We start from the raw sequence: 27,343 nt of genomic DNA, 5'->3' as shown, positions 1-27,343 counted from the left end.
AACACACTCACAATCCAAAGTTGGCTCAAACATTTATTCTTCCTTTGTGCAAGCTTATTAGGTTTCCACTCAAGTGAGTGTGTAAGCCCTACTTGAGGGACAGCTTATTGACTCAGAAAGCTCTGAGACTACACCAAACACATCAACTTACCTGTGGCACCATTTTCTTGAAGGAGTCCATGATTCGGGAGCTCTTGGCCTCTTGGAAGTATGAGAAACACCCGGTGACGATGACCACGGCTGCCAGCACCACGCCCAGATACAACTGAAATGGGGGCAAAGCCAAGCCACAGGGGGGAGTCGGTGTCATTATAGACTTAGTTTGGTTCATGTAAGGCATGTTTAAGTGCAGGAAAAGGGGATTCGCAAACCTCCAAACGGTTTTAAGACCTTCAATGCGGCGTGCAAGACAAGAGTTAAGTTAAAACCAGTTAAAGCTGGCAAAGTCTTCAGTCTTAGGGGAAGATTTAAAAGGAAAAGCAGTCCTAGAGCTGTATTGTGGTGTACTATTCCTGTCATCTTGGATGGTTCATTCACTGCTAGTCCAAGTGAACATCTGTCTCTCAAACCCAGAAAACCAAGAACTGAGACTCTGATCTGTGAGGTCACCAAAAGACTTTCTGAACTGGAGCCTGGCTTTGCAGACTCGTGGTTGTGTGAAAGCGAGGAAGATTTATTCTGGTGTATTTTACTTTTATTTTCAGTGAATATTTTCAGCTTCACCCGTGTAAAAGCTGTTATGGGTTGAGCTCTCACTGATGCAAGCAAGACAGCGAGGCACTTTGGATGAAAGCATCTGACAGCTGGTGTACTGTAAATCCTGGACTCCTGGAAAATAAAATTCCTAAACGCTGAAATGTTTCCTTTTTGGAAGTTGCTGCTTTCATTTGACAACAACTACAGAATATTTTGCTCTTTTACACTTCAGTGCTTTTTTTTACTATGGCAGTGCAAACTCCTCTGAACCAGGAAATACATCTGTATCCTCAAAAAATCACTTTTCAGTGTTTACGACATTTGCCTCCAATTCAGTGTTCAGTTTGCAGCTCCTGGTTTTCGTCTACATGTTGTTGTTTTTTTGTTTTTTTTTTACAGATTGAAGCTCAGGTCTTTTGCCTCTTCCTGCTTTGGGAGACACTTGTTCTGGTTCACAAGCTGCACAGAGTTGTTAGGAGCAACATCTGTCCAGGCAGGTGACACGTGAATCTAGTTAAAATGGAAATTTAAAGGAGTGAAAAAATAACCAGTAAATTGTTTGACTTTTTAGAAGACACTTTTAGAAGCCTGGGGATCGTAAAAAACACACAAAACATTTTCTTTCAAACGGAAGAAGACAATGCAACCTTTCAGCTCAATAAACACATCAAAATAATGACAATTAAGTTTTAATCTGACAACAGCACTATGTGAAGTTCTGTTAGGGATTTTCATCTTAAATAACTGCTTGTGCATTATGCAGAGGCTCAAAGTGCCAAAGCTGCAGGCAGTCTGGGCTTTGAAGCAGCTCACCAGAGCATCCAGCTGTACATACTCAGTACTGAATGTAGAGATTAAATCGTGGGGAGATTAAAGTTATTACGTGTGTGCATGTGCGTGTGTCTATCTACTGTATGTTACTGTATATTATGCAAGGGTTTAATGCTGTCTGAGGTTTAAAGAGCACTGAATGATGATTGCATAATGACTTAGAGCCACAGAGTGCAGTATGGATGGCTGCTTGGCTCACATTTGATCAGCGGTTGGTCCGAGTATTTATCTGTGCTAATGCCAGGAACGATGCCAGTGTCAGCGGTTGTTTTTACGTCACACTCTCAGAGGGGATGGGGGGGGGGCTCAGTGTGTATTGAAAGGGCTTTACTGGCATGAAAGTTTTAAAAACAATGTGGCCAAAGCATCAAAATATAATTTGTCCAAATATTTGGACTGCACACAAAAACAGATACACTTATGCGGACCAAACCTTGGTGGCATTTTAATGTGTTCCAAATGCTTTTTATATTTCCTTTTGTGATTGTTGGCTCTGTGTTGGTTCATGTGACCTAATTGTGTTGCCACTTTGGCCATGACTCTCAGAAAGGAGATTTATCTCCTTTACTTTATTTTGATCTCAAGAGTCTCAATCTGGTCAAGTAAAGGTCTTAGAAGACACCTGGTGTGGAAAATCCACCAAAATGAGTTATTTTGACACTTTCTCCGGTTTAAGGTTATGATTAGATTTAGTATTTGGTTTAAGATAGGGCATACACATATGTGTAGTAAGTGTGTCTGCAAAATATGTGCATATTTATATGTGTAGGGATTTGAAATAATTTGATATCATTGTTTCTTGATTTTCCGCGGAAATCCACAGAAATTATGATTAAGATCAAATGAGTGGGAAGATTTATCTTTCTTGGAAGAAATTCTTACACAGCCCACGTTACACAGTCTGCATTATCCATTTTGGCATGAAGTTACAGATTAAGAGGTCACCTTGAGCGGATATGACTTCAGTTTTCACTGTTTATTAGCGTCTGAACAAAAATGCAAACCTGCTTGAAATAATGTTATGTCTAGCAAGACAAATAATAACACGTTGCGTTTCTACAGATGCTCCTTCAGTGGAAGATTGCTTTGGAGAAACTGACCTCCACCCTAAATGACAATATTCCCGAGATGAATCGAGATATGCCATCTAGTCATAGAGATGGGCTGGACCTATATCTGCCTAATTAACAACCCTGGAACTGACTATGGCTGACTTCAGGGACTTAAATCAGTAACTTGATTAAGAACCTCAACAAAAAGAAGGAGGAAAAAAAGGATTTGTTTTACACAAGAATTTAGTTTGATGTAATGCTGAACATTACATTTAAACACTGATTTGATCATCTTATATGTAATTTTTACATATATTTACCATATGGTAATGTATGGTTTGATGTTGAAAATGTGTTATTATTAATATTGTGACATTGGACCAACCACAGGGATAAAAGCTATAAGCAAAATGTCACAAATGAACAAAATGTTACCATTTCTAAAAGGGTCAAGATTAGAATACAAATTGGCTTTGGTTAAGGTGTGTATATTTTGTCTACATACGTACATATCTATATATGTAAACCTCAAGCCCTGCGTGTCTACTGTACCTGTACCATATCTGTGGCTGTTTTTGCATGCTTTCTGCATCTCCCCTGCATCCTGTGTGTGATTAATATGTAAGGTGTGTGCTTGTACATGTTGGTGCCTGTTTTACCAGCAGCTTCTCACATTGTCATTGGGCGCCTCGTCCTCTGTGGCCACCTGGATGCTGTAGGCCAGGAAGCAGAGGATGGCACCGATCCAGAGCAGGATGGAGAAGCCGCCGAACAGCTGACGGCAGAACTTGACCCACTCTGGGGTGGTGGGGGGAGGGGTCAAGGCATTTGGACCGTCCCTGGCCAGAATCTCTGCAGCTCTGGCGTTGCTCAGGCCCTGAGGGAGAGCAAATTTTAGGAATGAATGTCTTTCTGCATGCGCTGGGAATCTTATTACAGCACAACGGCCCCATTTTCACCGCGGCTTAAAAAGCAGTTTTACTGCTACAGTTGCAGAACATCAAGTATTCCTGCCTGGCCTATTTAACACCACAAATATAATAAACTGGGTGACTCTCCTCATCCACGGCTTCATGCCATAAAAATATTGATGTACCTTTATTGAATTTTTTTTCCTGATTTTATGCCCAATAGTGTCATGGTCTAATTTACAGAAAATCCATGTAAATTAATTATATTGAGAAAATACACAAAGTGGCTCTCTTTCAAGCTTTAGCAGGTTTTTAAATTCTTTACAAGCTTGTGATATTTTTGAAACACCCGAGCTCCTATTTTATTCAAACACTTTTTAAAAATCAGTTTTACTACACCTGCAAAGTCAAACGTAAGGTCAACAGCAAATGTATTTACAGCATAAAGACTTCTGTGATGTGTTTCTATCTGCCTGTGAACGGAATTGTAGGAGTTGTCGCGACAAAGTGTGTTTGAGTGCATGTGTGTGATTGAAGGGATTAAAGATGAATAAGGCTCAAGGTGAGCTGGGGACACTGCAGTGGATCTAACCTGACCAAAGTAATGCTGGGTCTCAGTTTGGATGTTACTTCCCAGCGCGGGCAAGGAGAGATTACATCTCTGCAGGAGACACAGCAACAACTCTTTGTTGTGTGCTCGTGTGCGCACGTGTAAATGAGAGCGCTTGTGTGTCATTACCCGAGCGAGGTCCACTCCATAGCGTTTTCCCAGGTCTTCCAAGGCGATTCTGTGATCGTCCTGCAGGAATAAAAGGTTCCTTTTTAAAAAAAAAATTGTGCTTGAGTGGAAAAGAAACAGTAAACAGAATCAGAGTAGGCCCAATTTTAATTGCCCAGTAAACTTATTTTAAAGGGAATTTGTCTTAGATGAAACTGCACATATAATTTTACAGCAATACATTCAGCGTTTTACTATATGAACTGAAGCATGTCAATTTGATTTTATATGTATAAATAAAATAACATTGACATGCTTCACTGCCTCTGCATTGAACAAGAGGGAACCAAAATGTCTGTAGTGAAAATCTGACCCACCTGTGTTTGTGTTTGCTGTAACGAAAAAACACTTAGAAATAAAAACGAGCTTAGTAATGTACGTTGTGTTAATTTGGTTGTTTGGTGGCATGTTTATATTATTATTCCTGCGCAACTGGCCAAACGCCACCTCGAGATATTCCCACTGCAGTTGAAGAGGAGTTTGGTAATGTAGCAACATAAAAATGTCAACTACCAGCTGTCAGGATGTTGTCAGTCCCACAATATGAGGCACTGCTTTCCTCACTCAACAATAAGACGGGGACAAACCCACCAAAATCAACAGCAGCCTCAGAGGGCCACAATGAAATGTAGCTGCAGGTGATTTGGCCACAATCAACGACAGGCCCCAGTGTTCACACAATAGTTTGCTAGTTAGGCTTTATTGATATGCCCCCTTCACCCAAATATACTATTGATCAGCCATTGTCTGGTGGTTGCTTATGGGATTTCTGGGACAAAAATGTAGGAAATCACCAACTGAAGAAGTACACAAGGCAGACTGACGAAAGTAAAAGACAGCACTTAATCACAAAACTGCTCCTGCTACATGTTGACAGCATCCGAGGCATTCTTTTCTTTAATCAGTCATAGGCCAACTCGAAAGTTGACAAGAGCTGCTTTATCTGAGATACTGCGTGCAGCAAAACTTACCCCAGTTTTCATGGGCGCCGCTTGGCTGCGCCTTGACAGCACCTCAAAGAGCCACAGCTCCGCACAAGACAAAAACTCTGTACTACACTATTGGTGGCCCACAAATTATTCAGTAGCTTTCTGAGTACAAAGGAGAGCAGCCGGAGGGTGGTGGAACAGATAGGAGAGGACAGGCCGGTTTAGAGCTCATCTGCAACTGATGACACTAAGCAGGTTGGATTGCCATTTTGTTTGTGGGCCACTGTTTTCATTTAGAGTCCTGTCAAAACTCGTGTTAGAACTCGGAATTTGTTAACCCCGAGGTGAGGGGAAACTCTGGGCTTTCAGTTCCAGGAAGGGAAGTAACTTAAACTCTGGGTCAGTTACCATGGTAACTTCAACAAACTCCTGCCTCATACAGAGCCACACGCAGTTTCATGTCCTCATTGATTCAGTCGGTATCAAAGCACATTAGTTAGATGAGGTTTACAGTATGTCCGGATCAAAATCCTGGCTGGATATGTTTGTTACTCAGGACTATCTAAAGTTACTGCTTTAATGCGCTGTGAGTCATTTCTTACAGCAGCAGTTTTTGCCCTCACATTGAACATTACTCTGCATCAAGCCTGTTTCAAGTTTGATAGAGCAGTTGCACTAAAATGTTTATGCACATAATGTCAAATCTTTATTTATATGAAGTTTAAGACATGTAGGATCAATGAATGATTATCTCTATCACTCATGATGAGAAGGCTGGCACTGAACATAATTCCTGTTATATTGGAGACAAGTGTTAATATCGTGGTGCAGCTGCAGAATGTTTTTTAAAATGAGCTGCACAAGTTGTAATGTGTGTTGTGAGCATTTCAGTGACTGTGTTTAAATGCACTACATTTGGTGAAGTAGCTGAAATAAAGCCACTGAATGCTGCTGCTCCAAATACAAATTTGAAATCTACTGTATTTTAACGTCTGTCTTCTTCAGTGCAAATCACCAAAAACCTTGTCACCAGATCAGATTGCGAGCTTATAGTCATGTCTATGTGTCTTTGATCAGAATCTTTTCTTAGATCTTTTCACCACTTTCTCTTCCATTAAGAAATTTTAAGTCTGGCAAATGATAAATTAACGGACAATGCTGAATATAAGTTAATTGGGTTAACTTATGGACACTTTCCCTTGCTCTGACTCAGGTGCTTAAAAAAAAACAATAAATGCACAAAGCCAGCATATAGGCTACATGCATTAATATCTCTACATCCACTGGATTAAAACGAAGACGCTGGCTTTTGTTACTCGTTGCCATGGTGAGTCATAGTATTGGAGCTCCCTTGATGATGTCCCCCCCCCATTCACCATGCATTTACATTTACATTTTACATTTATTTATTTAGCTGACGCTTTTATCCAAAGTGACTTACAATTGCTATACATCTCAGAGGTCGCACGCCTCTGGGGAAACTAGGGGGTTCTTGAACCCATCATGGTTACATTGCGCATTAGCTTTCTGGCTGGCATGAGCCACATGGCAGTGCGGCACATCCTAGTAGATCGATATTCAATAATCATATCAATAAATTAGGTGTCTACTGGATTAGTGGATACTGTGTTGCGAAAAGTTAATGAAAAAATGATGCTGTGGGGCAGAAATACTGTTGTTTTACCACTAATGATTGTAATTATGTGACATTTTATGATTTAGGCCTACACCTACCCTGAGGCATGTGTAACTATTTAGTTGTTAATTAGAGTTATGTTCCAGCGTATCTCCGTGATGCAACTGCTTTTATTTTGGTAATGCATAAATCACAACTTGGTAATAATTGAAGTTATACCTAAGTTTGGACTTACACACGGCTGGTGCAACAGGCTGTGTTTTTGACATAATGCTATTTGGGGAACATTTGGGAGCAGCAGCCATGGACTCAATCACTGTGCAGAGTTAGTGTGGGTTGGAGCAGTGACAGCTTGTTTTTCTTACATAGGCCACCTCCTTTTTCAGCTCATCCAAGTCCCTGTCCTTCTTCCGCTTCCCCCCATTCTCGGCGCCACACTGGAGGAAAAGAGAGACAGATTACCATATACCAGGCCCATAGGCTATCAACCCACACCTCTACAGGAAGTAAGTGGGAAAAGTCACATGCTTGTAGCCACATTGTGCCTACACATTTACATTCATAGCCACGTATTACAACATCAGCGTGAGCACAATGGACTTTGTGTACGCTGGTTCATTTCAATCTCCTGGCACTATTGGCAAATCATTCACTGAATATGGAGGAGAAAATTATTTTTTTTTCTCAATGTGCGAGCTCCTCATTTGCGCGAAAGAGGGTGTGTGTGTGTGTGTCATAAACAGTCGGAAGAATGGCGCATCATGGAAATCATCTGCTGCTGTCAGTCTCCTTAGCAGCACGTGTGCATGTCAGTGAAGGAGGGATCCACGGAGAGAATGAGAGGAGAGTGTGAGCAAGTGACACAGTGAAAAAGTAATCAAGAAGAGCCAAAGAGGGAGCACAGAGCCGATGGAGTGCCTGAAATGTGTCTGGCATAGCAATTTCCCCCCACTGTGTGTGAGGAAGATTACCAGCCTGTCCTCCCATAAAGCTAAATGGAATGGGCCTGACGGAGAGAATAAAAACAAAATTACATAATTACCCAAGTAAACAGCAAGCCCGGAAACAAAACTTACTGAGGAGAAAAGCCATCTTCCTGAGATGTTACTGATTTAAAAAAAGAAGGCACACTCAGAGATATCAAGCCCTGCAGACGCGTTTAAAAATCTCAGTATTTTTCCATGATGCATGTCCAGACCATATGCTAGTACATGAGATATACAATGTCGCAGTCATGTTCATCCATTCAGTTAAGACAAGAAGGGCTTGAGTATAATAAAAAAAACAAACAAACAAAATAAAAACAACAACACAGCGATTACAACTTCAAAAAAGAATTAAGACAGCTTACCCCTTTGCCCATGCTGGATGTCGACAGGTTATAATGTGAAGGACAGCACTCAGGGGCCCCGCCACAGCTGAGACCTCCCGCCCCCACCCCTTGTGGGGATCATGGTGGCTTTTTTTGGGCATGGCACCCCAACACGAAACATCCTGTTCCCTCTCTTCTTGCCACCTCCTGTCAGGGTAACTTGAGCCATATAGCCCCCAACCCCTACTACTCCACTCCTTTCCCAGGGTTTCTGCACCCCCCATACACCAACTACCACCACCAAACACACACATAAAGAGGGGGTTTCTCTGTGTCCCTGCCCCCCTCCTAGCGCACACACACGGTTCCATGGAGAACAACAGCCCATCAATCACTGCTGTCAACACAACAAATAAAACTCATAACATGCAGTATTTGTAGCACACATGACAATGAAGGACTCATTTTGGCCCTCAAGATAAATAATGAAAAGGAAGCTGTTTGGATTCCAAGCACAGGCTGAATCCTCAGGTGCGTTCGGCAAATAAATCCTGTGAGTAATCATTTGTTAACTGATCCTTAAACATTAACAGTCAACATCACTGTGGTGTTTCCCTTCTGCTTGAATTCAAAGTGACACGCAGCGGGTTCACTCCAACATATTTAGACCATAAGGTGGGTCAGCACCACTGCGCCCACACAACAGATGCAGTGTCAGAGAAGGACCAAATGTCTTCTTATTAGTTGCCAGTTACTTTATAGAGTTGATTTTACGGTCGGACTCTTCCTCCAATACTTTGCTTCAAGTCCAGGATGAGCTGCACACTTTGAGGTATGTATGAGCCCCTGTAGTGGGCTTTCAAGGTTCCTGCCATTTTTTTCTCCAACTAAATGTTTTTTTCAGGGGTATGTATTCTTGCTTGTTTGGTTGTCCTTAGAGTTTAGCATATAGCTTTGGAAAAAAAAAAAAACTTTGTAAACTCTGTGTGAATAAAGTTTCTTATTGCTGTTCACAGAGATATCAATACACAAATTTAAATGTTAGCAATATAAGCCAGAAAAGTAATCAGGCAGGTCAATTTAAACCTTAATGGGTCAAGATACATCTTGACCCATATATCTTGATATAGAGTATATCTAACTTTTGATATAATAACACAAACTTAGCTTAGCTTTAAAAAAAATAAACTGGACGCAGAGGCAAACAGCTGGCCAGGCTTTGTCCAGAGTTTTAAAATACATCTTCCAGCACCTAAAAAAGCAAACTAACTGACACTTGTGTCATTTGTTTAATTTGGACAGGTGCAGAAACGTTAAAAAAAAAAAAAGTGTGCGAGACAACTTGTGGTTTTTAGTGGAAGTTATGTGCTGTTGCCCGGCAACCTCATGGTGATGACAAGACTCTGGGAAGTCATTTGTCATGAAACAGCTACACAACGTAACCCACTCTAAAACAACAAATGACTGTTTTGACATTTCCGTTAACATATTAGTGAGCTTTAGAGGTGTTGCTAGGCATACTTTTTACTTCTTTTATTTTTTATTTTTTTTACTTTGAAGACAGCCTTGCTAACTGTTTCCTGCTGCTTCCAGTCTTTATGCTAATCTAAGCTGATCATCTCTTGGTTCCAGCTCCACACAGACATGACTGATATCAATCCTTTCATCTAACTCTCAGCAAGAAAGCAAATGCGTACCTCCCAAAATGTTTCTTTGCTGACACCAGTTGCACACGCAGTAACTTTAAAGGTCCTATGTGTAGGATCTGCACATTTCTGACTTTGGTGACTCCAAGGTGGCATCGAAACAGACACTGGCAGACAGCCAGGATTTCAGGATACTGTACTGTAAAGCCCCTTTGAGGCAAATTTGTGATATTGGGGGCTGGAAATAAAATTGGCTTGACAGCAACGCATGCCATCACCCCCGCAGCCAGCCATTCAAGGTGCTGTAGCGGAGCAGGTCAGCGAGCATCAGTTAAAAGACTGTGGTTGTAATGTGCGTGGAACAGTTTGATTATGAGACAGAGCCTTTCTGAAAAGGTTATGTATGCTCACTGAACCAAGCCTGCAAGTTAAGTCAGAAAAAATTAAGTGTTCCTGAAAATCATACCTTATTTTGTCACCCTGTAAAATGTGAAAAGGTTGTAAACGGTCACAGAGCATTTATTTTCAGTTCATCATCATTACTTTTTGGTAGCTGGGTAACAAAGGGCGTGATGAGGTGAAAACATTTGAGTCCTCACTTGCTGCCATGAAGCAGACATTTCAAAGTTTTAATTCCAAAACCGAATTGCTTTTGTATTTTGAAAGAAAAACACCTGGTTGTCACTGTTCAGCATTTAAAACCTCCAGATTACGTCCTCTACAATGTTCTTATTGTGTATGCAAATGTATTTGGTTACCTAATTCAAATGTTTCAAATGGTGGAGATCTTATTTTGGAAGGATATTCTTCTTTTGAAAAGCTCATGAAAAATATGTCTTGGCAGAGACATTCGTGACACATTTACACAATGCTTGGAAGTGAAAGGAAGAAGACCGTAGACATTTTCAGATGGGTTTACTTTGTCTTCGGGCGACAACAGCTGCGCTTGGGGCTTTAATATTTATTTACGTTCTCTTTACAACATATTATACAGAGTCAAATCAAATGTGGTTAGTGCTCTGGAATTATCTCAAGCATTAAAATAAATGTAAAAAAAATTAAGAAGCTCCAGTCATTTCAAATAAAGGAAGGTTATTGTGCAGCTATGACTAATACAGTTCATAATACATAAAAAAAACAACATTTTTTAAAAGGCATTTTAATGCTGTTTGTCTTATGTCAGGTGTCTGTGTGGCTTTGCTGAAAAAGAAGAAAACATTCTAACTAATCCATTTGACTGGATAGTTTAACAGCGACTAGTGAAACAGATCTCCAGTTATAAAGATGTGGATTTTAGCACCTCCATTCCTGTTATGAATTTTAAAGGAACATTCAAGTCTACACTATCCACCCTGCATATCAAGCACGCAGATCACTATCCATCTTTGGCTCAGGGTTGGGGAAGGAGCACCTTTAAAAGAAAGCTCTGGGGGAAAAGCAGGCTCTATCTGTGGTGATACATATGGATTTTTGGCTTGGCTTAACATGCCAGATAAGTCTCTTCCTCCAAAGCGTTCTCCCACAGCAAGCACCTTCCTCCCCCTTTTTTTTTTCTCCCCAGCCACATCGCTGAATCTGAGGCTAACCGAACCCTTATCCGCCCCTCATCTTCTCTCCGACGCCGCACGACAACCTCGATTTCCCTTCGTCTCGGAACAAAACGTGCATCAGAGAGACAGCCACACAGTACCTTCCATAACACACAAGGTCAGAAACATAATGACATATCCCATCGAATACAATTACATTTCTTCCCTGCCTTGATAAACATGTTCCTACATGTTTGCACATGTAAAAAAATGTCTGAATAAACATTATTTGCTTTACTTAGGGTGACATACAGTTGGGTTTTTTTTGCTTTATATCAAATCTCATTTTTAACACTCTTAACTACACACACATATACATAAAACGCGTCGTATTTGTGACCGGAACAGAGCTAGCTAGATTATAAGTTTCTGTTTGGCGTCTTCAGTGAGAACTAAAGGCGGATTTCTGCCCATTTGTTTCCTTCCTTTGCCAGTAGGGGGCAGAAGGGAGCCTTTTGGCATTCGAACCAGCAGAAATAAGAACGTAAGGGACTGGAGGAAGGAGGGAAGGCTGGCTTGCCTTTGGGGGAGGTGGCAAGTTGAAGGGCAAGCGTTCGTTGATCATTGGGCGAGTCCAAGGGAGAGGAGAGAAGTCTGAGTTTTAAAGAGAGAAGAAGGACGAGGAGGAGGAAGTACAGAGGAGAGAGAGGGAAGAGGAGCAGAGCATTGAGCTGTAGGCCTGGCATTCAGATAAGGAGAGGCTTAAAGAGTGGAGTGGATTGTGTATAGGCCTTTTCTGTGGGGGAATAATGCAGTGCGGAGTCACTAGCCGACAGGAAGAGGAAGAGATAAAGGAAGCCAAAGACGTAAGGACAGAGGGAACGAAACAAGGGATCGGAGGGAGGAGATGAATCCCAAGATGGGAGCAGAGATGAAGAGGGAAAAACAGAGGAGTGAAGACAGCAGAGGAGGCAGGGAGAGAGGGAGGGATGAAGATGCAGAGAGAGATATCCCGTTACCAGCACGTGTTAAAATAATTAGCCCTGGGGTTGGCTAAGGAGAAACGTGCAGGCGGATTAACTGGACCTAAAATAGCTGAGAGCACGGAAGCTGCACCTCTTCCTGGTAAGCCCTTTTGTCAGCCTCCTGAGTGCGTCCGCCAGCCCTCGGGGGCCGTGACGTCATTGCAGGTCGTCAGTCGCCGGCCGTCAAGTCAACAGCAGACAGCCTCACGCGCTCAGGCAACAAGCAGCGCAGCAGGCACCCACCCCGCTCGGCTCTTTCTCCCCCCTCCTCTGTTGGCTGAAAAATGTGCAGCTGTTACAGTAAGCCCGCATGCTCTTATAGCGCCAGAAATAGCCCCCTTTAGCCAGGGCTGGGACAAGGCGACAACCTCCATTAGCTCAAATGTGAGAGGATTGAATCACCCCTAGCTCGAGGGCTTGAACCTCTATCTACGCCGGCTGAGAGCAGGAATCATATTTCTCTCCCACTATCGCTCTCCTCTCCTTCTCCGTCTCCCTTTTTCTCTATCTGAAGTCCAGAATGCACTCACAGCTCCGCTCGGTGTGTGTGATTGAGTCGTAAACATTAAGGGGGGAAGATTCAGGGGGCTCTAAAGACAGAGGGATGTCTTTCGGGTTCCTCTTAAGGATGTTATGTGTATAGTTAGGCCTTAAACAGTTTTACAGTTTGCCCAATGAGTGCATATAGGGTCTCCGATGATACGTTGTAAAAGTTATTTGACACCGTTGCCAATGATATAGTAGGACTATTCTTACAGCCAGTGCTGTCTTGAAAGAGTAGAGATAATGGGAAATAATGGGGGTTGCATCAGGCTGGGCAGAAAAGGAGGGAGCAGACTAGAGGAGTGGAGGCAGTCATGGAGAAGTCAGACCTTTATCTATAGGAGAAAGAAAAGGAAGAAAATAGGGAGGGGAAGTGAGAGAAGAAGAGAAACAGGATAGAGCAGTTAGCATATAAATCACTTCTGTAATTTGAATTAACACAAAAGTCAGGAAATTCACAGTGAAAGAAGAAGAAATGGGGTAGTAGAGGAAAAGGATGACGATCAGTGTGAGGAGAGGAAGTTGAGTTTGACATGGCGCCTCTGAAAAAAGAAAAGAAAAAAAAAAAAAAGCAAATTGGCTTGTCCCCGCAGCTTGGGATTCGTGATGCGTATCGGACGCACTTGGAGAAAGCTTTTTTGGTGGATAGGATCACAATGAAAGGAACCAGAAAGGCAAAACCAGGGAGAGCAGGTTTTTTTGATTTTGTTATCAAATCCAGCCGTCTTAGGTCTCGCTTCAAATGGCATATCTTATGACCTGACAGAAGTACTCGGGGTGCCGGCTGGTGTAAGAGATTATCACGACATCTTAGATCTCGGCCCATATAGCTGTGTCTACAGTCATCAGCCTGTGACAAGAGCAGATATCATTTGACTCATTTATTCAGGGATTCAGGTTGGCGTTGTGGTGGGTGTAAAGTAGGTTTGTGGTTTAACTCTCCCGCTGTCTTCTTGGTGGCCTTCCCACTCTCTTATCCTCGGCAGCTCCCTCCCCCCTTGCCCTCCCCCGCCTTCCTATTGGTCTATTATTTGAAGGTGAGCTGGCTGGCGAGGCGGGAGAGGAGGCCAAGTGGTTTGGACCTCCCTTTCCCTTCCTCTCCACCGGGCACCTCCTCCCCATTTTTGCGGGTCAGCTCCAGCTCGATGGTCATCAGCACCCTTCCAGAGCCGTCCTCCCCTCCTCCCCCCACCTTCGCTGTCTTTCTGACTATGGTTCGCTGCTGTTGCTTGGGCTGAGCCTTCGCCATCACCTGGCGCACGGGCTGGAGCAGCCGGCCGGCGAGCCCGCCCCAGCCCCTCCCCGTATCCTATTTCTTATCCTTGCGAGACTCCTGCTTCTTCTTTTCCGAGGCGGCTGCCTTCACCTTGGAGGGGTCGGCGGGAGGCACGGGGCCCTGTGGGGGAGGAGGGAGAGGGGGTCGGGGGGGAGAACAGGGGAGGAGAGTCACTTCAGGAGGAAAGGAGCGTGAGGGAAAGAGAGAGAGAGAGGGAGGGAGGGCAAGGGGTGAGATGGGTGCGTTAGAGGCGAGAGGATGAGAGATGGGGTTAGCAGGACGGGCGGAGCTGTGTGAAGAGGACAGAAGAACACATTTAGGAGGAAGAGGTGAGAGTCAGACATACAGAGAAACAGATAGGGGTGAGGAGGTAGAGAGACATTCCGTTTAAGGGAGGGGGTAGCAAGTGAGGGGGGGCGGTGTCCAGAGCTGTAAGGGGGTGACAAAACAGGTAACCATGCGTTAGGATGGGACAAAGTGGTAGGCACGCTCCATACACCTGTGACAACTGAGTGACAAATGATCAATAACACACACATACACACACACACACACACACACACACACATACATACACACGCACGCACACACGCACTGTGTACCCAAATTAGGTTCTTATTGGGATTTCGCTATTTTAGATACCTTGTGCCAATATCCACATCTTTAAATTGACCTTGTTTGTAGACAAAATAGCTCTTGGTTTCCCTGTGCCCTACTTTACACAGTCCCCTGTAATTATTAATTTAGTTATTAAAAGGCTGTTCAGACAATGGTTATATGTAACCAAGATCATTTATTAACCAAACCCATTTGAGTTAACCTAACCTAATTTGATTTGGCTATTGCTTTACCTCAGATTTAGTGTCATACTAATGATTGTGCTATTGTTATTCAAATGATGTTTTATTTTTCTTTCCTTCCTGTGCTTTTGTGCATAAATTCTGAAAATGCAACGTCTTGTCAGGACCCTCTTGAAAACAAGACGAGGCTGCTCTGGGGGATTATCCTGTTGCAACACGTGTTCCAAACATTCACCTGTCAACCAAAGTTTATTTCAACCTAGACACCTACTGAGAATGATGACTTTCGCATTTCCATTTTTAACACTAAAAACTAAATGAAAATGAAGAGGAGAAAATGGAATTGTCTGTGGGCTAACTGCACTTCAAGGCATTGAAGCATGCCCCACCGCATTTAGAGAGGGGTAATGACATTACATGGTAATGAAATATGTGTTTACAAATCATGAAATTGGGCTATTTAATAAATAATTCAATTTTAAAGGGGAATCAATTATTTCTTATAGCTCTTCTGGACCATTTTGCTGTTGCCAAGGTGTCAGGGATTGACCTGTTTCACTGCCTATGCGATATATTTTTTTAAAAAGGCTTCAGCTTCAAATATTCATCTAGCTAGAACTTATATAATTCATCCATTCACTGCCACTCGTTCTGTAGATTGTCTGCGCAGTGTCTAAAAACATCTCTAAGGAGAAATCTATAAAAAGGAAGAGGAGGAACGAGGAAAAAGGAAGTCAGGTGCGACTTCACTTCAGAACAACAAATCCATCAGGAAGGACTGGACAGAAAGGAGATAAGGTCAAGGTAACACTTAATTTTACAATAGCTGTATTCCAGTGCATTAACCTGCGAGTTAACCTATTGGAAAGTATCACAAGTGCACAATAATGCGCTGATGGGGTTTAATGAAACTTCACTCTTAGAGTATGCAATGGTTTTCACAGTACTGGGCACTTTTCATACTCTTACACGGGTTGACCTAGAGGTCGGTACACTGTCGTAGAGTGTTACAAAGGACAGACAGGGTGAATTGTAAGGATACTGGATCAGAGGTTTGGAGACTGAAATACTTCCTCTATGCATACATCAGGTTAGTCAACGGTGGAAAGCACACTAGAGGCTTCTTCTAACCACTGAAGCTTCGACTAATAATACCCCACTGATTGCATTAGAAAATGTATCATCTTTAATTATGCACTGTGCAAAAGCAGCACGCACTCTGATAAGACAGCAATTGAGGCGTACGCTTGCTGGCTACCATCCGGCCCAGCGGGGCAGCTGCGCAGCCCATCCGGTGTCATTACCTTCAATCATACTTACAGTCTCGCATACGTCTTCGTATCGTTTACCATTATGCATCCCATGGTAGGCTCTGTTTTGGTGCAATGTATTGCAGAGCTCCCACGCTAATGACAGGGCTGCCTCATAAACACACTCGAGCCTGCTCAGGCAGAATGCAGAGCCACCCTTGTTACAGGGGCTGCACACACTTCAAGGAAAATGTGGGTACAGTGGCAAAACAGGAGGGACCGGTGGGGAGGTAGATAGTTAGGTAAGTGGCTGCATCCCCTGCTGCATACTAAAGAGAGAGACGGTGACAGGTGAGGAGGGAGATTGAGAGGTAGATGAAGAGTGAGAGGTAGTGATTTTCTGTCCAGAACCGGAGCAGATCAGCACCCAGAAGACCTGAGGAGGGAGAGGAGAGAAACTGGAAAGGGAGTGAGGTGGTGGTGGTGGTGGTGGTGAGGATCGACGGAGCGAGAGGGGGAGTAAAAAGGGAAGGGGTTAGGGGGAAACACAGACAGATAGATGCTTCTCATGGTCAGCGAGGAAGTCTAGGCACGGAGAGGCGGGAGGTGGGGAAGGAGAGGAGGAGGAGGAGGAGGAGGAGGAGGAGGATGCGACTGAGGAGAGGGAGACAGGGGACTGGATAAAAGGAATGTGAATGAGAGAGCGAGGGAGTGAGTGAAGTGAAGTGAAGTGAGGGGGGAAGCAATTGGGGGATGGAAAGAAGAATGGGTGGGTTGTGTGTGTGTGTGTGTGTGTGTGTGTGTGAGAGAGCTCAGATCGATACCGAGTGCACTCAATTATCATTCCAGTACAGTATGTGTGTTCATTCCTGCGAGCTTTCTTATGTGTGTGGCTGCGGGGTAAACTCCTCTCCCACAACTCCACCTAATGGGGAGTAGCACACACCACAGGGTTCCTTTGTCTCTCGGTCTCATTCACTCCCTCTCCCCACAGCCTTTTGGAGATTTGCAGTGCAAGCCCAGCAAACAGAATGTAACGAAGATGGTGGGGCAAAATTGTGTTGTGTCAGCAGCAGAGCCTCCTAATAAGGGCTATTTGATCAAACAACCACTTATGAGCGCACTATAAAATCCCACGAGTCCTCTGTGTGCGGCGTAGCTTCAAGAGAGGAATCAGCTCCGAGCAAAAATAAAATTTAAGGGAGTGTGAGCTCAGATGGAATATCTGGGGGGTTTTTTCTGTATATTTTTCTTCCAAGCCAAGACTTGCAGGAGAGTAACTGTAAATGACAACATTGTCAAATATTTCAGTGTCCTTTTGGCGGCGAGTTATTTATTCATATATGCACTGTCACCCGCCGCAGGCACTTGAGAGCAACTCACTGCAGCTCAAGAGTAACCTGACAATCATACGACAGTAGAAAGGAAAGAATAAGACAGAGGGAGGGAGAGGGGCTCCGGCGAGATGAGAATGAGTGCACTTGTTTGAGGTAGGAGAAAGGGTTGGCCCTCACTGGTGCTGCTCCCTAGGTGTGAGCCACAGGGGCGAGGTGGCACACTCCTAACCGCCGGCGGAAGCCCGAAGCTGCAGCTGCTGCCTTAACTTCACATTAGCTTATACCTGTGGCTAAATGACACGCTGTCACAGTGACACCCTTGATCTTTCGTCTCTGATATCTTTGCATGTCTTTCATTTCAAAGCTGATTTTTGATTTAGGAAAACGCCTTGAACTTGAAGTCCCCTGACTTCACTCTTTTTTCATTATCAGCATGCAAAGCATACAGTCGATTACAACAAACCCCCGCAACCACCCAGCCCCCACATTACCCTGTAGTAATCAAACAGGACTTGCCCTGGTGCCTTGTGTTCACAAAAGAATACACGCCACCAAAATGTCTGATTAATCCACCACTTGAGGCTATCACACTCCCATGAGGAACAGAGGGAAAAAAAATACCCCAAATCCTTGGCGTGCAGCAGTGTAAAACCACTGATAACAGCCCGCACCATAATAGGCCCAGTGATTTTCATTTGACTCCCAGTGAGCAAAATCAGCAGCTCTCGTCCATTTCCCCACTGCGAGCAAATCACAGTCTCCATTCAATACAGCAATAGCATTAGGGCCGTGACATGGCCTCAGCCATTTCACACTCGCTGGTTTGATTTTTGCCCTGTGGCTGTTTACTTGCACCGTGCTGTTTGGCCCCCCTGCGGGGGCGGAAGGAGGGGTGAGGGCCACGAGAGAGAGAGAGAGAGAGAGAGAGAGAGAGAGAGAGAGAGAGAGAGAGAGAGAGAGAGAGAGAGAGAAAAAGTACTGGCTTCAAAGCACCTCAAACGCTGTGATGGCATTACAATTTCGACATCTTGAACACTGTTATTAGTGTTGCTGGGCAGAGTTTGAATGACATGTTATTTTGTTGTTGATATGTTGCTTCGAGGAGGAGCCGGCTAAGTGTGCGGGCATATTTTGGAGCTGCTTGGACCGGCATTGGGGGAATGCGATTATGAAACGGTGCCGTCATGCACTGTCATGTTGGATGTGTGCTATTGTGTGTCTGCACTGCAACAGTTATACGATTAATATTCCTTCTGACACATTTCCTGAGCCGTACAAATATTCAAACACTGGATGCTATTGTAATCTCTCCAAAAGGACGCCGTCTTAATATTTAGCGCCTGAACATGACAGCAAACCGAGCTGTTGCACTTAGTGTCGTCAACTGTTCATGTGATGGAGGGTGCGGGGAAAAGAGGCAGAGGAAGGAGAGGGAATACGGAGGAAGGATCGGGGAGAACTTGCCTGTCTCTGCTGTGATCCCTCCTTCTTTTTCTTGCCATGTTTGCTGGAGGGGACAAAAGAAAGACAATGTCAGGATGTCGAATCTATCTCTCCCTCCAGTGGTCACAGGGCAGCATTGCCTGGCAGCCATCACGAAGAGAAGATCTACTTAATCTACAGGCCCTGTCTCTAACACAGCCCCCAGGTGCTAGACGCGTTAAGATCTCATAAAATTGGATAGGTATAAGCACAGGATGGATCCATCATCTTCACGATCTAGTGGATTATCCACTCAGAAATCTTCGCTTCACCACTTCTAATCATCTTGCTTTGGAGCTATGAAGTACTGATTTAAGATTAAATCTAAGTGAGAGATAATTATTGGTCTCTTTCTAGCCGACTAACTTCAAATGTAAACCTTGCACACCTAACCAAATCATATCGTGGCATGGCAGCTATGCCAGCTTGGCCACACAGGTGTCAGTGCCAGGGATGGGCTCCGGCCTCAGCTCCAGTCCCTGGCACAGACCCGACTGGCAGAGCGCCGCCGGCCACAGGCCGGTCACTGACCTGACACTGAGGCTGAAGACGCGGCGCGCCACCAGGAACCTCATTAGGTAGTAGATGACCACAATGAGCACCAGCAGGCCCAGCACCACCCCGATGATGGATCCTGTGATCACACCTGCCTGGATGGGCACTGTGGGCGGAGGAGAGGAAAAGAACAAGGGGAGTGTTAGAAGGTAGAGGAGAGGAGAAGGATGCAGAGAATTTGAGGATAAAATGGAAAAAGAGTACAAAGCAAGTGACAGAGAGAGGGCTGGAGTGTTCAGAAGAGAAAAGAAGGTATGAAGTGTGAGAACCTGTAAAGTGGTGAGCAGGGGGGGGGGATTTCGGAGTGTGAGGGAGGTGAGGAACAAAGCTAAAAGGAAAGGGAATGAGAGATGAAGGAATAGAAAATTTGAGCTAAATAAATGTTGAATTAAAGATGAAGAATACAAGTACAGGCTGTAGAGGCAGACAAGGAGGTGTAGAGGAGAGGAAAGGCAGAATACAGGTGAGGATAGTCATGGAGGGAGACAGTGGAAGACGATGGAAAAGGGGAAAAGGACAGAAAAATGGGAAGAGAAGGCAAGGAGGAGGCAGAGGAAAGAAGTGAAAGGAAGGGAGAGATAGCAATCTCAAATAGAGAAAGATTAGAGAATTGTAATTGATTTCATTTATCAGGAGGTGCGAGGAATTCTAAGCGAGGCAGTGCGACAACTGGTCTGAGCACAGTACTCGCTTTAGTCTGATGCACAGCGCAAATTGATATTAATTTCAGACTTTGGAATGATTACAACAACAATTGAGAACAGTTGCCTTCTGACGAAAACAAAATGAGCAAAATATGCCATATGGGCTCAGTGGAAAGCTAATGAGCAGACACAGATGTAAGACAACGCAGGCATTAGACTTTACATGCTGGGGAATTTGATTTGCTGAGGAACCCCCCACAGGTCTCCCTCCCATCTCACCCTTCTCAAAGACCAGCAGGCGGACGCTGGAGGGCCGGCCCACTATGTCAGGGGGGTTCTTGGCGTCGCAGGTGAAAGTGCCGTTGTCGTTGAAGTCCAGGTTCTTGATCAGGATGGAGCCGTCACGGCGGCCCGGGTTCCCCACAAACTCCAACCGGTCCCTGAACGGGCCCTTGTTGTCGACATAGGCAGCCCCACCAGTGTAGTGGAAGATCTGTAAAGGTTAGAGAGGACATTGTTTGTACATGTAGTATCACCATAATCACATGTACTTATTCAAGAGTAACTGCTGCATTTGACTGTATTTATGCAGTTGTTATACAGAAGTACTTTGCATTTGAGGTACATTGTTTTTGTACATTTTTTGTTGTTTTTTGTTTTTTTTTTAGAGGAGGCTCATAGGTTGTCGCACCCCGTACTGGATAAAGTTGCATTCACATTCAACACAAACTCCTGAGGGAAGGTCTCTGGCTTTTTAGCTGCTAAATGCTCCACTGTGTTCACCTGCTGGTCGCTAACTTCATCTGTTTGCCTTTTGGTCTTGGTCAGGTAGTGTACAGTGGGTTTTCTCACTGAACTTGACGCCTTTTGCAGTTGAAACAACGCTCTGAGAGCACAGAGTGTGAAGCAAAACAATGAGCGGAAAGGTGATAAAACACTTCCTAGTCAGGTGATAATTCTCTTATACTCATTTGATCCATTGTTAATATAAAATATGGACTGGAGTAGCTTTATACCAACATTTTGCTAATTTTCAGGCTTAAGTTGTTTTGTGGCTGCATGCATTAGACATCATATACGGTTTTGAACCGGAATTTTCTCTTTTATTGGAAAAAAACATGTACTGTTATGTCTCTGAAAGTGAGTGTGATGGTTGTTTTAGTATAGTATAGTATTATAACAGTAGTATAGTAAAACTCAGGACTATTAGCAGTATTATAAACAAATTCTATACAACCAAAACGTCTTCTAAAATGGTAAATGACGGCCAAACTAAGCTAATTCTCAATGGGCAGAGGCTATAACTGGGCCAAGTGCTGAGGCCCCAGACTCCACAAGGTCATCAGTGTGAATGATATTTTGGTAAACGACTGATTCAAATATTCAGCACACGTCTAATTGAAGGCTTGAGGCCTGTGAAACCCTGTAGAAGAGCAATCCATGAATTATACACAGCCTTTCACATGATATGAACATGTCAAATCAAATACCACACTTTAAAAGGACAAATGCACCATGAAAACAGATAGACATATGAAACTGTAAATCTGTCCAGGCGGGTAGAGAGATGAGCGGCAGAAGATAAGCGGTGGGTGGCGGGAAGAGAAGATCAATCTAGTTTCAAAGTGAGGGCACTGCAGGAGACGGATGAAAGTGAAGGTGGTGAGGGGAGGAGATAATGAGAGAGGAGGGGAGGGACAAAGAAGGTAGGTCTGGGGAGGAGGAGATTAAGGGAGGTGGACAGAGGGAGGCGCAGTCAGGACGGGGAGATAGAGAGATTAGAGAGATGGCAGGGCGATAAGGGCAGGGAGAACGAAATTAAAGAGCAGGAGGCAGGTGAGGCTGCAAGAGGAGTGGGAAGATTAGAAGAGAAAGTTTCTGTGCGCTTGTTGTTTCCTTCTTTAAGTTTATAAATGAATACTGTACTCGGGGGAGTGATTTTAGATATAAACCAGGATCCCTTTTTGATGATTTTTAAGTACCCCCCCCGTTCAGTGAGGGTGCTCTAGTGTCCCCATCCTGTAGCGAAAGTGTTCAGCCATGGTTAAATCCACGACATCCTCAACATAAAGCTGCGCAAAACAAGTTCGCAAGTGAGCCCAAATTGATCAGAGCTTCTCTAACCACAAATCACGCCATGTGACCTCAGTACCCACCCCGCCCCCCTCCTCCTCTGACTAAATGTTTGTTCCGCTTCGTGCCTGGTAGGGGCGGAGATGGGGAAAACAAAAAAGGCTTTTGGCTGACACTGTTGGTGTGTCTACATTTCTGAAGACGCTTTTGCTTTTTCCTTTTTAGATGTTTATTTGTAGCTTCATGAATGTGAAAAAGGGTTCATTTTAGGAAGGAGTTTCATTTGGGGAAGTAAGTACAAAAAAGGGAAATCAAAAAAGGGAAATCGTACTCCTGTTGATTTAACACAAAAGCACTTTTTTTAGAGGATGATGACACGATCCGATGATTGTACGTCACACTTACTGATACATAGCCTATAATATATGTGTGTGTGTGTGTATTGGTATATTACAGAGATGCTGTCCCGGGATCCATCAGGCCTGTATGTCCAGGAGAAAGTGACGTCCTCCGAGGTCCAGCGCCAGGAGAAGAAGGAACAGGACAGCCGGATGTCGGAGCCCACTAGGGCGTGGCGCTCCCAGCCGGTGTAAATCACTATGGCCTGGGACTGCTCAGGCACTGGGAGACACAAAGAAGGCGGATATGGTTAATTCACAAATAAACACACCCATCCACACCACCACAAGATTCTGATATTCCATATTCACAGTCTGACTACCATTTGTGGCAGAAAATAATGAGAATTGCCCGCAAAGGCTTTTTGTTATTGTTGCTGACTAACAACACCATGCCTACAGTTGTCTACAGGGCATAAAACATAAAATTATACACTGTATTGATTGGCATATTTCCTTAAATCACTACATTCCTCAACATTTTTCAACCCCTACTGTAATCATTAGACAGTCACATGCACAAAGCATTAATCACATTACCATTTATTTGTTGAAATCAGTCAAATAAATCCCAAATACTCAAATATGCACCCAGACACACAACGTTAAACTGCACATTTAGCAGTGTCAGTTACAACATCGATTCAGACATGCACTCAGTAAATATTTGGATTATCACTGGAATATTAGAGCTATTCTGTAAAAGTCAAAGGGGAACATCATTTTCTCTATTAATATGGATTATGTTGGCTTAATCATGTGCACTGTTTATGCTTGAATAATATTTAATGATCGATGTTAATTTGGTTTTGGCTGCAAAATCAATATTTTACTTGCCTCGAAAATGCACTCAGAATCTCAAACAACCACCAAAGCCCCTGGGAGCTGCACACTCCTGCCACTCTAACATCAGCCCGAACAACATCATATTTGTATTGTTAAGTTTCACGTAAAAAAAATGTAAACAACATGTCAATGGTCCACCATGAGAAATAGTATTCTCACATCTACATTCACACTAATGCCTGCAAGTGTTTTGGAGCTTCCTGCCACTTTTAATGTCGGGAGAGTAAAGTTCACAGCTTCCACTGCGGCCGTCCTTGAGCAAACGCCATTAGTGCAGCCAGCCCCCTCAAAACTTGTCAATGAAATCACGCCTGACATTTTTAATTAAAATTCTGACAAAACCTGCAAACACCTGACAGGAGGGGGAGCAGAGAAAGCAGTCTGCTTGAGAGCAACAAAATCTGCCAACCATCAGTCTAAAAGTCATAATATTAGAGCTCTTTTATTTTGCTTTAACTAGCTTGGAGACACTTTGTGGCTTTGTAAGAGAGGCACAGATCCTCTTGTAAAGCAGGGGCCGTTTATCACGATACACCTGAGGATGAGCAATATCCTCTACAGGTGTCATCTATAAGTGAATGTTAAGATATTAATTCAAATGCTTTCATTTAGTATTAGGTCAGTAAATGGAGATGCATTTCAGTGAAAGATCAATTAATTCACTACTAAGCCTATTGACAATTTTTATTGTAAGTCCATCAGTTTTCAGGTAAGCACTGAAGAAGAAAACAGAAAAAACCCTCTTCGTCATATCCTCAGTTAACCTTTAACCCCACATCAGCAGGAAGATAATTTCTACATCTTCACTTTCAACAGATGAAATTCAGTGCCTCTTTGAGAGCTCATCAAAATAAAACTTTCCTTTTACCTATTCCCAGGAGGACAACCGACGCCAGCGCCAAAAACGTCAGCATGGTTTCTGGCTTCTACGGAGCTCCCAAAAGACGGATGCAGCAGGACCTGACGGGAGTCAGTCGAGGAAGAGTCCCACTCTGGAGGGAGTGTGAGCGGAAGGAGGAGAAAGAAAGAAAGAGAGTGGAGGGGTGCAGGATGCCAGGACAGAGGGCTTCAAAACAGGACAACAACAGAAAACCCACTGTCCCCTGGTTTATACCCAACCACACCCCTCGCCCCGGCCCGGCCCGGCCCAGTCCTCCTCTCCTCTCCACACCCCCAACCCTTACCCCTCCCTGCCATGTCTCTCAATTTCATCCTTCATTGAAACAAATTACACACATTATCTTTTGAAGTGGGAGAAAAACGCAGGCGAAGTGCACCTGCACTGTACAGTAGCTGGTGAATTAGTTGGGTAAACAATAGGCAACTTGGGGCCTATTGCCAACTCTGTGCAGAATTACACCATGATGAATGTAATGTGTTAGATCACACCCTCACTGTGATGTGATTGCGTTGAGAGGGAATGCTAATCAACGCTTGGCATGTGTAGGCGCGAGCGAGGGTGTGTGACAGGGAATCATGACCATCTGCGGTCGCACTGTATGTGATCACTGCTCATATGTAAATATTACATGGGGAATGGTGGGAGGCTGTCTCGGCCTGTTTCTGTCTGTTTACAGTGAAGGAGGAGGGGATGAAGGGCATCCTGCGGCGAGGTCAGACCAGTGCTCTCTCCTCCGTCCCCATCCCTCTTTCTTCTTTCGCCTCTCCCTGCACTTTCAGTGGGTCTGAGGCCAGCGGCCCAAACAAAGCCCCGACTCTTTGCTCTCTCTTTTCTCCCCGTCCTCCCTCTCTCCAGATTCTTGTCGTTTGCTGACGTCTAGCACTTGGAGACAATGGAGAGCGAGGGGGACAGGGGCTGACTGGTGTTTGCCCGTCTGTCAATGGCGCTTTCTTCCTCTCAGGCCTCACCCTCTCCTTCTCCCAGCCTCATTTTCTCCTCCTTCCTTAACAAAGCTGTGTATTCACTGCTGCGCCCACTCCTTACTTTTCCAGTAACATAGAGAGCGAGAGAGTGGGGAAGAGACCTGCTATATATAGACGGGTTGATATGAGGACAGGACAAGACAAGATGCGCAGACACAAGAGCAAGACGGCGACAAGAGCCTGCGGTGTGACCGAGCGGACACACTGAAGGGGAATTTCTGCAAAAAGGCTCATTTGTGAAGGCCTCATTCCATCATTTTGTCACGTCATAAATATGCATTAATTTAGCCGCTGGCATCGTAACAGTGAATACATGCCCAAATTAATGGTCTGTGGTACTCCAGTTTCAGCAAACACCCATGCTAGATTTTCATATTCTCAACATGAAGTAGAAACCATATCAGTCATGAGTTGACTCCCCCTACCCCTCTTGGGAATGTATATATGATGAGAGCATAAGAGGAAGAGGCACTTGACAAGGATGTCCACTTCACTTGTGTTATTTTATTGAACCTACTTATCGAGCTTTCCTATGCTAAAAAAAACAAAACAAAAAAAAGTAAATCAAGGATCTCCTCTGAGAGGGGGCTCTTGGCCGAGACAGCAGCAAAGCATTTAGCGACGGATCGACTTTTGCTTACATTTGAGACCACGGCACAAACTCTTGCCACTTGTGATAAAACGCATCCACTCATTCATCTTAACACCTCAAATACCCCGCTGACGGATCAGCTGAACAAAATGGACCATCTGCCAACTTGTTGGCGCCATCAACTGTCTAAGCTTTGGCTTGAATGTCTAAATCGCGACATCCTTAACAATTATGGCATATCCTGCCTTCAGGCCCCAGAGAAACAGGGGGATTCTTTATGAGCCTGGCAGGTGCAGAATGTGGCAAGCTCCCAAACTCGTCAGCACCGAGTGACGGCGGCAGCTGAGCTTGGCAGGCAGAAACTGTATCACATATAGAGCGAAGGCCCCCGTTCCTTCAGCTGGCAGTGGTATAGCACACCAATGTAGGAGAGGGAGAGCTTATCTGTGGCAAATTATACACAGAGAAGAGGTAGAGGAGAGAGGTACCAGTGAGAAACAGACAGAGAAAACTATCTGTAGAGCCATTTAGAGATTTTTGCTCAATTATACATGAGTCCTCAGCTGCACTTTAGTTATATTGAGGTGGACAAGGCTCCATATCAATTGGTGTTATTAGAGATGACTGAATACGCAAAGTACCTGAGGCTTCAGCCACTGTGTGAGTGAAACCATCTCAACTGTCTGCCTGTATAACTCATCAAGCTTGCTTTCACGGGTTGAGACAGTGGCCTCACTTGCATTTGGTGAGGGCATGTCATTAGACACCCGTAGAAATTTACAAAGCATATTTTCTTGTGATATTGTAATGCTCTTTGACGTAGAATTATTTCCAAGAGGACGGGGGGGGGGGACATACCAAGCGCACATTCAAAAGACCAGGGATAATCACAATCTGGGAAAGCATCCCGAACTGTAGATGTTTGGGGCTCTTGTCAGCTCTTTCCGTGTCTAATTTTTCTGCAATGTTGAGTATGTTTGTCACAGCTCTGAGTGCAGCCCTGATCACAAGGCAGGCTGGCAGATGTGCAGAAGGGGAATGTCTCATTCGACATGTGGAGGGCTTCTGTGAATGGAGAGAGTCTTTAAGATGGGACGGCTGGAGGGTTTCTCGGCAGTCAAGATGCGAAAAAGCGGAGAGAGACAACAGAGATACACACCACAGAGGCTGGTTCACACGAAGGTCATAAGACTAATGACTCTCCAACAATGATCCAATGGAGTGTACTGCAGTCTTGCACCCTTAAGCACAAGCCTCTCAGTGTGGGCCAAAGTGAAGCATTCACAAGTGGGGGAACAACAACAACCACCACCGCCAC

General features: G+C 44.2%; 2 protein-coding genes across 6 annotated transcripts in view; both read right to left on the bottom strand.

Annotated features, from left to right (window-relative positions):
- The window catches only part of atp1a2a (ATPase Na+/K+ transporting subunit alpha 2a), a 35,790-nt gene extending 27,517 nt beyond the window's left edge, over positions 1-8,273 (bottom strand). The window contains exons 1-5 of the mRNA XM_038717384.1: positions 8,185-8,273; positions 7,199-7,270; positions 4,230-4,289; positions 3,253-3,456; positions 152-265 (exon numbers count right to left, since the gene is read on the bottom strand). Coding sequence (XP_038573312.1) covers positions 152-265; positions 3,253-3,456; positions 4,230-4,289; positions 7,199-7,270; positions 8,185-8,196 — 462 coding nt within the window. The 5' untranslated portion in view covers positions 8,197-8,273. The remainder of the gene's footprint in view (positions 1-151; positions 266-3,252; positions 3,457-4,229; positions 4,290-7,198; positions 7,271-8,184) is intronic.
- A 2,416-nt stretch (positions 8,274-10,689) lies between these two features.
- Positions 10,690-24,643, bottom strand: mpz (myelin protein zero). 5 transcript variants are annotated; one of them, XR_005444243.1, is made up of 7 exons: positions 24,418-24,643; positions 22,760-22,926; positions 20,512-20,725; positions 19,565-19,694; positions 19,016-19,058; positions 14,141-14,284; positions 10,690-13,223 (listed from the first exon to the last, which is right to left on the bottom strand). XR_005444243.1 is itself a non-coding variant. In XM_038717387.1 (7 exons), exons 1-7 carry the CDS (start codon positions 24,461-24,463, stop codon positions 13,212-13,214), a joined length of 642 nt encoding a protein of 213 aa, XP_038573315.1. In that variant the 5' UTR covers positions 24,464-24,643; the 3' UTR covers positions 10,690-13,211. The 5 variants fall into 5 exon arrangements, 4 of the variants coding, with proteins under 4 accessions (XP_038573315.1, XP_038573314.1, XP_038573317.1 ...); XM_038717387.1 differs by having other exon boundaries at positions 14,255-14,284; XM_038717386.1 differs by having other exon boundaries at positions 10,690-14,284.
- Between the last annotated feature and the right edge of the window lie 2,700 nt (positions 24,644-27,343).

The sequence above is a fragment of the Micropterus salmoides genome, unplaced genomic scaffold, assembly GCF_014851395.1.
Source record: "Micropterus salmoides isolate LMB-PRFRI ecotype aquatic unplaced genomic scaffold, ASM1485139v1 Ms_hic_scaffold_14, whole genome shotgun sequence".
In the NCBI taxonomy this organism is placed as follows: domain Eukaryota; kingdom Metazoa; phylum Chordata; class Actinopteri; order Centrarchiformes; family Centrarchidae; genus Micropterus; species Micropterus salmoides.
The sequence above is the reverse complement of the archived record's forward strand: the minus strand, read 5'-3'. Positions and strand labels throughout refer to the sequence as shown.

Coding starts and splice junctions, on each gene's coding strand:
- mpz (XM_038717386.1), bottom strand. CDS start 24,463: ATGCTGACGTTTTTGGCGCTGGCGTCGGTTGTCCTCCTGGGAATAG. Junction 20,726..22,759: donor GATCCCGGGACAGCATCTCT/GTAATATACCAA, acceptor TAACCTTTACAG/ATCTTCCACTACACTGGTGG. Junction 19,695..20,511: donor CCTGCTGGTCTTTGAGAAGG/GTGAGATGGGAG, acceptor CTCCGCCCACAG/TGCCCATCCAGGCAGGTGTG.